Source organism: Miniopterus schreibersii (genome assembly GCF_964146895.1).
Source record: "Miniopterus schreibersii genome assembly, chromosome: 1".
Classification (NCBI taxonomy): Eukaryota; Metazoa; Chordata; class Mammalia; order Chiroptera; family Miniopteridae; genus Miniopterus; species Miniopterus schreibersii.
In genome coordinates this window covers 122,344,008-122,359,415 of record NC_138101.1, presented here as the reverse complement: position 1 = coordinate 122,359,415, position 15,408 = coordinate 122,344,008, and the positions used below count along the sequence as shown (strand labels likewise).

General features: G+C 36.9%; 1 protein-coding gene across 4 annotated transcripts in view; it reads left to right on the top strand.

The window, feature by feature from the left end:
• Window positions 1–15,408, top strand: part of MIPOL1 (mirror-image polydactyly 1) — a 270,347-nt gene that overhangs the window by 166,386 nt on the left and 88,553 nt on the right. For all 4 annotated transcript variants that reach the window (XM_081155068.1, XM_081155067.1, XM_081155069.1 and 1 more), the window contains one exon: window positions 1,409–1,503. In XM_081155068.1, the coding sequence (XP_081011194.1) occupies window positions 1,409–1,503 (95 nt within the window). The remainder of the gene's footprint in view (window positions 1–1,408; window positions 1,504–15,408) is intronic.

The window sequence follows — 15,408 nt, the reverse complement described above, 5'->3', positions numbered from 1 at the left end:
TCCATCACCGTATACTAGGTCCCCTTCGCCCCCTACCTCCTTAGCCCCCTTTCCTGTGGCAACCACCACACTGCTGTCTGTGTCCACAAGTTTTGGTTTTATATCCCACATATAAGTGAAATCATATGGTTCTTAGCTTTTTCTTCCTGACTTATTTCACTTAGCATAATATTCTCAAGGTCTATCCATGTTGTTGCAAATGGCAGTATTTCATCTTTTCTTATGGCTGAGTAGTATTCCATTGTGTAAGGTAACTCTACCCCAAACGGAAAGCAAATTAATTAATTTAGTGCCTAAATTTATACACAAAGATCCAAACTGCTGTATGTTTTTATAATTCTCCATTATTAAAATAGAAAAGTGGCATTGTCTAATGATCTCTTATTATATTACACTATGATCAGGATTTCACATTTTTCTTATGACTTCATCCTTGTGTCAAAATATAATTCCAGTGAACTCATATGAGTTCAGCAAAATTAGTGAGTTTCTGCCTTTATTGCCATTAGTGTAGTTTGTGATATGTGTGATAACAATTTGCTCTGTGTTATCTCTCAAACACCATTTAAAGTGAAGGACAACATTTTTATGCACATTAAACTCCAAGTAAACAAAACTGAAACCTGATTTTCCTGTGCCATATTTTAAAAGTTATGTTGAGAACATTTTGGCTATGCCTGAAATCAAGTGGGAACGATGGTTGGAAGATGGCATTTCTTTTAAAATTACTAGTTTGAACTCTGTTGAAAAACTGATTGCAGACCCTTTAGAATTAGAATGTTGTAGGCAGCTCGGAACAATAGCGTTTCCTGAGTAAAATATCTTTAACACTCAAGATTGCGCCCATCCTCCCTTTAGAGACTTTCCTGCAGAAAAGGAACTGAGAAGGTTAACTTATATCTGTGGGAATCAGTCGTGTGTGTGTGTGTGTGTTTTCATGTTAAATATCAAAGATAGCTTAACAACATATTTAGAATTTTCTGAGTTTTACTATTAATAAAGTTAAAAGAAAATCTAGTGTGATCAGGCAGTGGAGCCACAGTAAATTTGTATCTGAAACACCCAGTGTGCTTATCTCTGCTCTAGATATTGCTTTGGCCCCCTGTTCCACATTCTGAATTCTGTGTATAAAGTTAAACATTGCAGAAGGGCATATATCTGATGATACAGATGAATAAGGGTGAAGTTCAGGAATGAGTAAAGCTGGTATATTTAATAGGTTCAAGTCTGCAGTATTTCTGTTATTGATATAATTGGATTATTTTGTGGGAAATTATTAAACACTCCTAAAAATACTGACAGGTTTAAAACTAACAGCAATTTAAGTCTCCTATTCATACTGTAGTACTATATTTTAACTGTATATCAAACTAATATTAAATTTCTTAAAATATTTGATTTCTTGCAGGCAAAGTTGTTAGCTATGCAACAAGCCAGAGAAACTGCAGTTCAACAGTACAAAAAACTGGAAGAAGAAATCCAGACACTTCGAGTTTATTACAGGTAAAATTCTTTTTAGCCTGGGCATAAGTGAGTATTGGTTTGGGAGATGCTGATACCCGATTTTACAGTGGTGAGAAGGAAATAAATCAATGAAATTACACATCATGCACTTAAAACATTTTTGGAAATTTAAAAATGATTCTGGCATAAAATTTTTATTATTTTACCTCCTTTCCTCCCTCCATTTGGTAAGGTTTAAGTTTAGACTCCCAACAGACTTGTAAAATTTATATAACTCGTAACCAGTTGTCTGAATAGAGCCTGGTCAGCCATTGAACTACTGACTGACCTAAATGCTACCTCTAAAATGATAACATGTATTTTCAAAATAGTACATGAATATCAGCAATAACAGCCTTTCACCTATTACAATATAATATGAGAAGTTTCTAAAGGAATGCCATCGCACAGGATAACCTGTGACCCCCACTCCACTACCAGTGTGTTTTAAAGCTCCCTAGAAATTCCCAGGCGGGGCCAAGTTTGAGGGCCACTGCTTTACACGCACATTTTAGTTAGCTGCATTAAGTTAGGGGTCTCTTCTTGGTAGAGCATGTATTAAACCCTTTATTAGGACGTGAGTACTGTGTGATTTGTGCCCAGACTTTAGGTGCTACAGTGTGGTACACAGTGGCTTCACCCCATAGAAAGGAGAATTTTTATGGAACCTTCTCCTGCCATCCTTGTGAGAGAGGACAGCAGGTGCTGTGTCGATAAAGTGACAGTGTCCAAGAATTCCAAGAGGCATGTGACAATCTTGCATTGCTTTTTGAAAAAAGATATATTATATTCAGTAATATAATATTACTGAAGCCAAGGAAGGACATTAAAAAAAAAGTCAAATATTGCTGAATGGTTAAGGTAAGGACAAAAAGTATCCTTTTTATTTGAAATTAGGTGGTCATTAATGACCTCCACCACAGTGGTTTTAATAAAGCAGGGAATATGGAAGCCAGTTTTCTGTGGATGAAGCACGATTAAAGGTAAAGAAGCATAGCAGTTTGGCAATTGGGTAGTCCTTAAAGAAACGTGAATAAGAGCCCTGGCCAGTGTGGCTCAGTTGCGCGGCGTCCTCTGCACCAAAAGATCACCAGTTTGATTCCCGGTGGGAGCACGTGCCTGGTTTGCAGGCTAAGTCCCCAATAGGAGGCAGGCTGGAGGCCACTGATGGAGGTTCCGCTCTCACATCAATGTTTCTCTCTCCCCCTCTCCCTTTTTCCTCTCTGTAAAAATCAATAATTTTTTTTTTTTGAAGAAACATGAATGAGAAAGATAGTTGAGACGAAAGAAGGTAGGTTAAGGATTTTGGTTTTGGTTTTTGAAAAATGGCAGGTCCTTGAGCACACTTATGACTAATTAGAAGGAGCCACTAGAGAGAATTTTCATGAACTAAGATTTCTAAAGAAGTGGGATGAGGTAGAATTTAGAATCTGAAGGAGAGTTTGCCTTGAACAGAAAGACGATCACCTTGTGCTCAGGGACAGGAGCGAAGAAGAGGCAAATAGCTGTGAGTATAAGTAAAGTTCAGTTCTCAGTGAGTAGTTTTTTTTCTGTGAAGCAAGGGCCACTGTGGGCTTCTGAAGTGAGAAGTCAGGAGGCTTTGAAAGGAATAATAGATGAGCTACTGAAGGCAACGGGAGGAAAGAGCCAAATAAAGATAAGAAGAGCAAAGTCAGGCAATCTCGAAGATTAATCTGGGAACGAATGCCCTAAATAGGTATGAGTTCTAGTTTGTATGGTTGTGTAACTTAACACATCCAGCTGTCCTTATATAGCAGCACAGAAGGCAAAGGATCAACATGAGTGAGAACTGTGAATTTTCAGGACTAAAATTATGGAGAGGACAGTGGTTGAGGGTACATTAGCAGAAGAGTTGTTGAAATGATGAGGGATAGTCTAAGCTAATTAGGGCAGGAACTGAAATGGAAGGGACATGTACTGAGAGAAAAGGGAAAAATCAAGGAATCATAAATCTTGAGGAGATTATAGAATAAATCGGGAGGGAATAAGAAAATTTAAGAGCTGAAAGGATTGAAGTCATAGTTGGAGAGTGGAACGTTGCTATTTAAGATCTCAGAGGTGAAGCACCGGATCTGAGCAGTGACAATGCTGAAGGCATTGCCTGAGAAGTGGTTGGTTGAAATGGAGAGAAGGTGAGGGTCACTAGCTCTGAAGTCAGATTTATGACACTAAACTATTAAATGCCCATTTGTATATTGTCCCTGAAAATATTGGCACAGGTTGGGGTACTGACCGTAAGTGCCATAGTAGAAAGTGACCTAACAATAGATGGATAAAAGCTGCATGTTGAAATGAAGAGTGACATATAACTAGTTGTAGCAAAGGAATAAAACTGTACAGTGTGTGATGCATGAAAAAATGTGTGGTATCGCCTCAAGAAAAATAGGAAAGTTGTAGCCTCAGAGAGACCCATGTTTTTATCAAAACAAAAAGGTACAGAGAACTTTTGTGCATTGCTGATGGGAATGTAAAACGATGCATCTGCTATGAAAACAATTTGGTGGTTCCTCAGAAAGTTACACATAGAATTCCCATACGATCCAGCAATTCCACCCCTAGGGATATACCCAAAATAACTGAAAGCGAGGACTCAGACAGATGCTTGTATAACAATGTTCATAACAGCATTTTTCACATTGTCCAAAAGGAGGAAACAACCCAAGTGTCCATCAGCAGATACACAAATAAACAAAATGTGTTCTATACCTACAATGGGATATTATTCAGCCATAAAAATTAATGAAATTCTGATACCTGTTACAACATGGATGACTCTTAAAAACAAGTTAATTGAAATAAACCAGAAAGAAAAGACAAATATTATATAATTCCACTTCTATGAGGTATGTAGAATAGGCAAATTCATAGAGACAGAAAGCAAAATAGAGATTACCAGGGACTAGGGGAAGGGAGGAATGATGGTTGCCAGTTGCTGGGGAAAGAGACTGCAGAGTTATTGTTTAGTGGGTAGAGTTTCTGTTTGTGATGTTGAAAAAGTTCTGAAAATGGATAGTGGTGATAGTTATTCAACATTGTCAGTGTACTTCATGCCACTGAATTGTACACTTAAAAATGGTTAAAATGTTAAGTTTTATGTTATTTTTTTACCACAGTTTTTTAAAGGTACAGAGAATGTTCCCTGAGGATGTACAGAAATTTATTTTAAATGGAATAGGTATAAGGTCCCTGGGATATAAAACTCTAGGAAGAAAGAGACAATTACCAGAAACAACAAAGCTTAAATTTCCTGGAAGTTTACATTCAGGTTCAAGTTGACTTAATTGAAAGTACACATTATTTCTTACACACCCATAGTGGCTATGAATCAATACATGAAACACAACCGTCTCATAGAGATGTTAGTTTTTTTCCCCGTTTCCTGTTACAAAAGTTCCATTTTTATATAAAGAAAACCAAGACTAATTCTGTAATTTTCGTGTGTGTGTGTGTAAAGAATTCATAATGGATTTTATTTAGCAAAGTTTAAGAAAAAATACACTTTGCGTATTTCAAATTTTATACTTACCTATACATATGGCGCTGGAGCCTGGAGCCAATCAGTATACAGCTTGCATGTGTACAATGAAACAGCAAGAGAGTTAGCCTCAAGGATAAGTCCCCACCTTGGCCAAGTAGCTCAGTAGTTCAGACCATTGTCCCCATATGCCAGGGTGGGGGTTGGATCCCCAGTCAGGGCAAGAGTCAACCAATGAATGCATAAATTAGTGGAACAACAAATCGATCTCCTTTTTCTCTCTCTAAAATTAATTAATTAACTAAAGGAATAAGCCTGGCTCTCAACTATGCAACAGCCAAAGCAGAGGAGGATGTTTAGTTTTAGGGGCAGATTAAAATCTGCTGGTGACTTTCATTTTACCTTGCCTTTAATTCTACCAATTGCTGATGTTGACCTTTTTCCTGAAAAAAATTATTTTCTTTTGCTGGATTATACTAAGAGCTAGTGCTGCTTGAGCATTGCATCTCCCTGTATGGAAATAAGGAATAGGAACCACATCTTTCAGAGTTTCTCTTTTCTGTTCGTTTCCTTTGAGTTGTATAATTTGAGATACAAAGAAAAGGAAATGTTGGCCTTTGTTTCCTTTGGTGGAATGAGGTGAACAGGTAAGGATACTAAACTTACCATTATAACGGAAAGCTCTTTCACATTAAGCAGAAGGGATAGCAGGAGAGGAATAACAATATAAGATTTAAAATAAATTTCCTTTATTACAAAAGTGCTAAGAAAGTACTAGTACTTCCTTGTTGCTGAGCCGAACGCTGAATTCATTTGCTACTGCTTTGTTACTGTAAATCTAAACAGTTCCAACAGGGAAGCTTCTTAAACTGGTAAGGGTTAGATTTGTTAGATTAGTACTTGGTAATGACTTTTTCCTGTTGTTGTAAACCTGTAGTGCTGCATTCCTAGGTTCAGGAGGCATAATAATAACAGACTCTTTTCTAATCAAGAGACTGCCTCAGTTTCAGTGTTGGCTGATTTTATAGTGCTTCCTTATATTTTCTTTTGCTTAAAGAGTGTAAATTCAAATGTGTATATAAGAATTAGACTCTGTTGTTTGGTGCCAATAGACTAGGATTTAATATACTTACTTGTAATAACAGCAGTTTATATTTAAATTTTTTATTATGTATAATTACATGGGGGAATTTGTAATGTCTTTCAGAATATGGCAGATTTTTCATTTTTGACCACAAATACTGAATGGAATGATCTATTTTATGATAGTAAGTTTCCTGTGGTGTGCTAGTATTTTTTAAATAAGTAAATAAAATACTTACGGGTTTGATATAGTGAAAACTAGACTAAACATGAACGCTACTTACTGGGGTTGTAATGTACATTTCAAAATCTTGGAAGCCATAAAGATAGAGGCCATGTAAAATATACTGGAGAGAGAGAAATTCTTAATTTTTCTCTACATCCTTTTTATAAATTCTATTTAGTATGGTTCTTTGACTTTCTATGTACAATCTTTGCCTGTCTGTATGCAATTCTTAGCAAACAGAAATATTACTGTCCCTAGTACCTGGTTGGGGGTGGTTATGGTGGCAACCGTTTCTTATTGAACCAGATGTTCTCTCAGTAAGAACTACATGCGGGTAAGATGGCACGCAAACCCCAGCCGTGGAGCTACAGTGTTCTTACTGCAAATCCTTCATCAAGAGCAGTTGAACACTGGCTCCTGGCCTCAGTAGTTCTGTGTGCTAATCACTTGTGCTAATTGGGCTACCCCACGACATAACCATCTTGTCACATCTCCATTTTCCATAAGAGTGAACTGTCTGTGGAGCTGTGTTAGAGTCCCGTACTGCTAAACCAGTATTAAAAAGAACAAAGAAAATGTAGGTGAGCTCCAAACTAGGTTTCAGTTTCTTTAACTTTGACATGTGGGCTTTTTCGAACTCTAACATTTTGTGGAATTTTGTCACCTTTTCATAAGAGATAGATTAATTTTTTTTGGTGATGTTTAGAATCAAGAACTGTCTTCTTATACCATTAAAATGTACCTATTTTCAAGGCCTTTATAATGTATAGCTTGCCCGGCCGGGCGTGGCTCAGCGGTTGAGCGTCGACCTAGGATCCAGGCGATCGGGGTTCGATTCCCGGTCAGGGCACATACCCGGGTTGCGGGCTCGATCAATGACTCTCTTATCATTGATGTTTCTATCTCTCTCTCTCCCTCTCCTTTCCTCTCTGAAATCAATAAAGATATATTTAAATATATATATATATATAATGTATAGCTTGCTTCACCTTTACTGTTCAGGTCACCATATGTATGTATTAGTGGCTCTGAAATGCACAACAAAAAGAAAATTAAAATGAAATTTCAAAAACAAAGCCTTAACGTTTTCATTTTTTATCAGTCCAGTGATTTGAAGTATAATTATTAGAGATTTTTTCCTTCCTCCGCTCAATGCTATAGAATGTGACATTTAATAAGTTACTTAACTTCTGAATGTCAGTTTCTTTACCTCTAATAGAGATCATATCTGACCTGCTTATTATGAAAATCAAGGAGATATGTGTATGTTTTTGAAAACTGTAAAGGACTGTACAAAGGAAATATGTTAATAGTATGTTTGATAAAATTACTTTAAAATTTTTACTTTAGTAAGATATAAGGAAACAAATTAGTAAAGAGGCTATTTCTACTGAAGTGTTTTCTATCTTGTATGACCTTGTATCCAGAAGACATTTTTTGCATTATTTGATTTCACTATTTTCTGTGCCTTATTCTAATAGTAAGTGACAAGAATAAGACCAAAATTCATCATTAACTCTCAACTCTCTGTTCTGTAAAATGACTCGGCCTTCTCTTAAGATCATTTTATGAAATATCTTGCCATTTAATAATTGTGACTTGTAAAAGGCCCAGAGTTAGAATGGCCTTGCCAAGTTTAGTTCCTGGAGTTTGCCACCTATTAACATTATTTCTATCAGTTTGAGAAAATTTAATTTTGTGTTTTGTTAGGTAAAAAAGTAAAATGTCTCCCTTAGTCTTGGCACTTGAAAGCACCATTATTAGTGTTCTACAAGTGCCTTATACATAGGTAATCTTGGATTTGTTCTTTTTCACAAATTTATTCAGTAATCAAATTTTGCTAGATTTTTTTCTTGCAATGTCTGTTATTTTTCCACGTTATTTTTCAAAGTTCCTACCTTGGACCAGACTTGTATAATTTCATGCCCAGGATTTTTTTGCTACTCCTTCTACTTGTCCATTCCTTACTCCTCTTAAGATTTCTGAAACATAATATTTTCATCCTCTCACTCAACCATCAACAGAATTAATAATACCACCTCACCTATGTAATAAATTCCAAACTCTTCAACCTAGCAGTCATGAACCCTTGACATTCTTTCTGATTTAATGTTTCACCAATTATCTTTTTACCTTCCAATTTCATTCATACTGCCTCACACATAGTAGGTACTCAACAAATGTTTGTTATAGTGAATTGACTATTATTTGTACTTCCAAAACGAATCATTCACTGTTTCCTAGACACCCCCCGAAGTTTCCCACTTCAGTGCTTTCCCTTATGTCACATATTCTTCTGGAATTACTTCATCTCTGTCTATCAGATTCTTATTGAGCCTTCAGAACACAATTTAAATACCAACTATTAATCTTTTTCTGGTCTTCTCAACCAGAAGTGATTTTATAAATTAAATTTATTGGGGTGACAGTGGTTAATATGAACATACAGGTTTCCGGTGTGGGTTTCTATGTTACAAGATCTGTATATTGCTCAGTGTGCCCAACACCCGAAGTCATATCTTCCCTGTCACTATATATTAGGACCCCTCACTCCCTACCCCCTTCCCTCTGGCAACCACCACACTGCTGTTTGTGTTCATGAATTTCAGTTTTATATCCCACATATGAGTGAAATCATATGGTTCTTAACTTTTTCTGACTTATTTCACTTAGCATAATATTCTCAAGGTTTGTCCATGTTGTTGCAAATGGCAGTGTTTCATCCTTTCTTATGGCTGTGTAGTATTCCATTGCGTACATGCACCACATCTTCTTTAGCCAGTCCTCTATCACAGGACACTTTGGTTGTCTCCATGTCTTGGCCACCATGATTAATGCTACAATGAACATAGGGGTGCGTATATCTTTGCAAATACATGTTTTCATGTTTTTTGGGTATATACCTAGGAGAGGGGTTGCTGGGTGGTATGGTAGCTCTATTCTTAATTTTTTGAGGAATCATCAGACTGCTTTCCATAGCAGTTGGACCAGTCTACATTCCCACCAGCAGTGAATGAGGGCTCCCTTTTCTCCACAACCTCTCCAACACTTGTTATTGCTTGTCTTGTTGGCAATAGCCACTCTAACAGGTGTGAGGTGGGATCTCATTGTAGTTTTGATTTGCATTCCCCTAGTTGCTAGTGAGGTTGAACGTCTTTTCATATATCTATTGGCTGTTCATATATCTTCTTGGGAGAGTTGTCTGTTTAGGTCCTCTGCCGACTTTTTTTTTTAAATATATTTTTATTGATTTCAGAGAGGAAGGGAGAGGGAGAGAGACAGAAACATCAATGATGAGAGAGAGTCATTGATCAGCTGCCTCCTGCACGCCCCCCATTGGGTATGTGCCCTGACTGGGAATCGAACTGCGATCTCCTGACTCATAGGTCAATGCTCAGTTGCTGGGCCAGGCTGCCGTCTTTTTGATTGGGTTGTTTGTTTGGTTGGTTGGTATTGAGTTGTATGAATTCTTTATATTTTTTGGAAATGAAACCTTTTTGGAGCTACTGTTTGCAAATATTATCTCCCATCTGATTGGCCGCCTCTGTTTTGTTGTCAGTTCCTTTTGCTGTGCAGAAGCTTTTTAGTTTGATACAGTCCCATTCATTCATTTTTACCTTTACTTCCCTTGCCTTTGGGATGAAGTTCATAAAATGTTCTCTAAGACCAAGATCTGTAAGATTGGTACCTATGTTTTCTTCCTTGTAACATACTGTTTCAGGTCTCACATTTTAAGCCTTAGATCCATTTTGAGTTAATTTTTTATATGAGGACAAACTAATCCAGCTTCATTCTTTCACATGTGGCTTTCCAGTTTTCCCAGCAACATTTATTGAAGAGACTTCTTTACTCCATTGTGTGTTTCTGGCTCCTTTGTCGAAAATTGTCTACCCATTTACATGTGGTTTTATATCTGGGCTCTCTATTCTGTTCCACTGATCTGAGTGTCTGTTTCTGTGCCAATACCATGCTGTTTTGATAATCGTAGCTCTGTAGTATAATTTGAAGTCATGGAACGTGATACCTCTAGCTTTGTTCTTTTTTCTCAGGATTGCTTTGGCTATTTGAGGTCTTTTGTGGTTCCATACAAATCTGATGATTTCTCATTTTATTTCTTTAAAAAATGATATTGGTATTTTTATGGAGATTGCATTAAATCTGTATATTGTTTTGGATAATATGGCCATTTTAACTACATTGATTTTTCCAGCCCGTGGACACGGGATATTTTTCCATTTTGCTGTCCTTTCAATCTCTTTTAATAATGCTTTGTAATTTTCAATATATGTCTTTCACGTTCTTTGTTAAATTTATTCCTATGTATTTTATTCTTTTGGTTGCAATTGCAAAAGAAATTGTTTTCTTCATTTCTTTTTCTGAAGTTTTGTTAGTATACAGAAAGGCAATGGATTTTTGTACATTGATTTTTTTATCCTGCAACTTTACTGCATTTGCTTATTGTTTCTAATAGTTTTTTGGTGGAGTCTTTAGGGTTTTCTATTTACAGAATCATGTCGTCTGCAAAAAGTGACAGTTTTACTTTTTTCTTCCCTATTTGGATGCTTTTATTTCTTTCTCTTGCCTTATTGCTCTGGCTAGGACTTCCAAAACTATGTTGAAAAAGAGTGGTGAGAGTGAACATCCTTGTCTTGTTCCTGATCTTAGAAGAAAAACTTTCAGTTTTTCACCATTAAGTATGACATTAGCTGAGGGTTTATCATATATGGTGTTTATTATGTTAAGATACTTTCCTTCTCTTCGTATTTTATTGAATGTTTTCATCATAAATGGATGTTGTATCTTATCAAATGCTTTTTCGGCATCTAGTGATAAGATCATATGATTTTTATCCTTTCTTTTGTTAATGTGTTGTATTACCATGATTGATTTATGTATGTTGAACCATCCTTGTGCCCTGGAATGAACCCCAGTTGATCATGATGTGCTATTTTTTGATGTATTGCTGTGTTGTACTTTCTACTGTTTTGTTTAGGACTTTTGCATCTGTATTCATCAGAGATATTGGTCTGTACTTTTCTTTATTTGTGTTGTCCTTGCCAGGTTTTGGTGTCAGAGTTATATTGGCCTCATAAAATATGTTAGGAAGTATTGCCTCTTCTTCAGTTTTTTGAAAGAGTTTGAGAAGGATAGGTTTTAAATCTTCTTTGACCATTTGGTAGAATTCACTGGTGAAGCCATCTGGTCCTGGACTTTTATTTTTTGGAAGGTTTTTGATGGTTGTTTCAATTTCCTCACTGCTGATCGGTATATTTTGATTTTCCAATTCTTCATGATTTAGTCAAGGAAGGTTATATATTTCTAGGAACTTACCCATTTCTTCTAGGTTATTGAATTTGGTAGCATATAGTCTTTCATAGTATTCTAGTATGATCCTTTGTATATTTGTGATGTCTGTGGTGACTTCTCTCTCATTTCTGATTTTGTTTATATGGGTCCTTTCCCTTTTTTCCTTAATGAGTCTAACCAGGGGTTTGTCAGGTTTATTAATCTTTACAAAGAACAACCTCTTTGTTTTATTAATTTTTTGTGTAGTCTTTTTGTTCCCTATTTCATTCAATTCTGCTCTAATTTTTATGATTTACTTTCTTCTGCTGACTTTGGGTTGCTTTTGTTCTTTTTCTAGTTCTTTAAAATGTGCTGTTAGGTTGTTTCCTTGAGATTTCTCTTGTTTCTTGAGATAGGCCTGTAATGATATAAACTTTCCTCTTATTACTGCTTTCATTGCTTCCCAGAAGTTTTGATATGTTGTATTGTCATTCTCATTTGCCTCTATGTATCTTTTGATCTCATCTTTTATTTCTTCTTTGACCCAGTCATTTCTTAGTAGTATGTTGTTTAATCTCCATGTGTTTGTGGGTTTCTTTACTTCCTTCTTGCAATTGATTTCTAATTTCAAGGCATTGTGGTCAAAAAATATGCTTGGTATAATTTCAGTCTTCTTGAATTTGTTGATGCTAGTTCTGTGAACCAACATATGGCCTATCCTTGAGAATGTTCCATGTGCACTGAAGAAAACTGTATATTCTGATGTTCTGGGATAGAAGGCTCTGTAAATGTCAGTTATGTCCATTTGGTCTAGCATTTCTTTTAAGGCTGATATTTCTGTATTGATTTTCTGTTTGGGTGATCTGTCTAGAGCTGTCAATGGAGTATTAAGTTCCCCAACTATGACTGTGTCTTGACCTGTTTCTCCCTTTAGTTCTGTGACTAGTTGCTTTTTATATTTCAATCCTCCTTGGTTGGGTATATATGTATTAAGAAGTGTTGTGTTTTCTTGATGTGGTGTCCCCTTTATCATTATAAAGTGTCCATCTTTGTCTCTTGTTATCTTTAAATTTACTTTGTCAGATATAAGTATGGCTACACCTGCTTTTCGGTGGATGTTATTTGCTTGTAGAATCATTTTCCACCCTTTTACTTTGAATCTACCATTGTCTTTGCAGTTTAGATATGTCTCTTGTAGGCAGCATATGGTTGGGTTTTGTTTTTTGATCCACTCTGCTACTCTGTGCCTCTTTATTGGCGAATTCAGACCATTTACATTTAGAGTAATTATTAATGTATGAGGATTTCCTCTAGCCATTTTATCTCTTGTTTTCTGATAGCTCTGTGCCTCCATTGGTTCTTTTCCTTTGTACTTCTGTCTGTTGTTTTTGTTTGGTGGTATTTCATACTCCTTTCCTCAATGTCTTTTTTTAAGCTATGTGTCCTGGTTTGGGGATTTGGGTGTGTGGTTATCATTAGGTTTATAAAAAATAAAGTTGCATATATACAATAGTTTTTTCTTTCTTTCTAGTGCATCTGATACTCATCCTCCTTTGACAATTCAGACCTTTTCCCGCTCCCCTTTTATGTTTTTGTTGTCACAAATTATCCCTGTTTATGTTGTAACAGTAATAATTTGGTTGATCTGTCTAGAGCTGTCAATGGAGTATTAAGGTCCTCAACTGTGATTGTGTTTTGACCTGTTTCTCCCTTTAGTTCTGTAAGTAGTTGCTTGATATACTTTGGTGCTCCTTGGTTGGGTGCATATATATTAAGAAGTGAGCCCTGCTGGGCGTGGCTCTGCAGTTGAGCATCAACCTAGGATCCAGGTGATCGGGGTTCGATTCTCGGTTAGGGCATATGCCCAGGTTGCGGGCTCAATCAATGACTCCCTCATCATTGATGTTTCTATCTTTCTCTCTCCCTCTCCTTTCCTCTCTCTGAAATCAATAAAGATATATTTAAAAAAAAAAAAAGTGTTATGTTTTTTGGTGATCTTACTCGTAGTGTTGTGACCTTATATTCTTTGTTTCAGGTAGAATAACTCCCTTGAGTATTTCCTACTATGGAGATTTTCTGGTGATAAAATCTCTCAGCTTCTGTATGTCTGAGAACATCTCTTTTTCTCCCTCATATGTGAAGGATAATTTTGCTGCATACATTATTCATGGCTGGTAATTTTTCTCTTTCAGACATTTGAATATTTGGTTCCACTTTCTTCTGGCTTGTAGAGTTTCTGCTGAGAAGTCGAATGAAATTTTGATGGGTTTTCCTTTGTATGTCACTTATTTCTTTTCCTTGACTGCTTTGAGAGTTTTGTCTTTGTCATTAATTTTTTGACAGTTTTAATGCAATGTGCCTTGGAGAGGGCCTCTTTGGATTGAGGTAACTAGGTGTTCTGTTTGTTTCTTGGGTTCAAAGATCTAGTTCTTTCCATAGGTTTCAGAAGTTCTCATCCACTATTTGTTTGAATAGGCTCTCTGTTCCCTTGTCCTTCTCTTCTAGAATGCCTATTATTCTAATCTTGCTTTTTCTGATGGAGTCAGGTAGTTCCATAGAACTCTTATTTTTCTTTATGCTCATGTCTCTCTCTTCTTCCCTCTGCGTCATTTCTAGATTCCTATCTTCAGTATCACTAATTCTTTTCTCCATCTGGTTTGCTCTGTTTTCTGTGCTCAGTAGCTCATTCCTAATCTCCTTAATTGCATGCCTCATTTCCAGTATTTCTGATTGGCTCTTTTTTAAAATTTCTATCTCTTTGGTAAAGTACTCGTTTTGTTCATTTATTTCTTTTCTTTGTGCACTGAATTGCCTGTCTGTATTTTCTTGCATCTCATTGAGTATTTTCAGAACTGCAGCCTTGAAATCTCTGTCATTTATATCACATATTTCCATGTGTTCCAGCTTGCTTTCTGAGGATTTTTTATTTTCTTTCTGATCATCGTTGTTACCATGGTTATTCATGGTACTTGCTACTCTCCTTTGTCTAGGCATAAATTTCCCTCTGATAGTAGCATTCTCTAAAGAGTTCTTTCTACTATTTTCCAGTAGATGGTGTGAATTACAATTTTTTTTACCTCTGTGTTCTCCCAAACTTGACCTCCATGGCTTCCATAAGATAGTACAGCTGTGCTACTTGGGGGTGGGATTTACTTTGCCCTCACCCTAATGGCGACCCCAATCCCCGGACCTCCATGGGTCTAGCCCCAAGCACCAATCCTGGAGATCAGTCACAGAGGGAAACAGAAGTTCTACTGCAATAGCTCTTGGTTTACAGATAAAATGTTCCTTGACCCTACACTGAGGCCAACAGGAAGTGAGTTTTGGGAGTTCAAGGGGCTGCGGAGCTCTGTGGTTCCATTTCTTTGTCAGAAACACCCCCACCTGACAGTGGATATCTGCACAGCAGAATCCCGCACTCTGTCAGGCTTCTGCTGGCTCAATCACTCTGCTCACCATGCTGGACTGGCCCCTGAAGCTCTCTGTTCCTCCTGACTGAAGGAAGCACCAGCTACTGCCAGCTTCTTCCCCTCTCCCCACTGCTCTGAGCCTTGAGCTCCAGCTGCAGGGTTGTGTCTGAGGGCCATCTGAGCTTTCCTCCCTTCTTGGCTCCCCACTTATTCCTGCTTATTCCCACTTATTCCCAGTTGCTCACCTTTAGATGTTTCAATGCACGGGTCTCTCAGGCGTGCCTCTGTATTGAATAGGGAATTCTTTGTTGAATGATAGTATTGAATTATAGTTGGTTAATGTGTCAAAATTTCAGGGGGAAAGGACAAGGGTATCTCTCACACCGCCATTGATCTGACGTCAC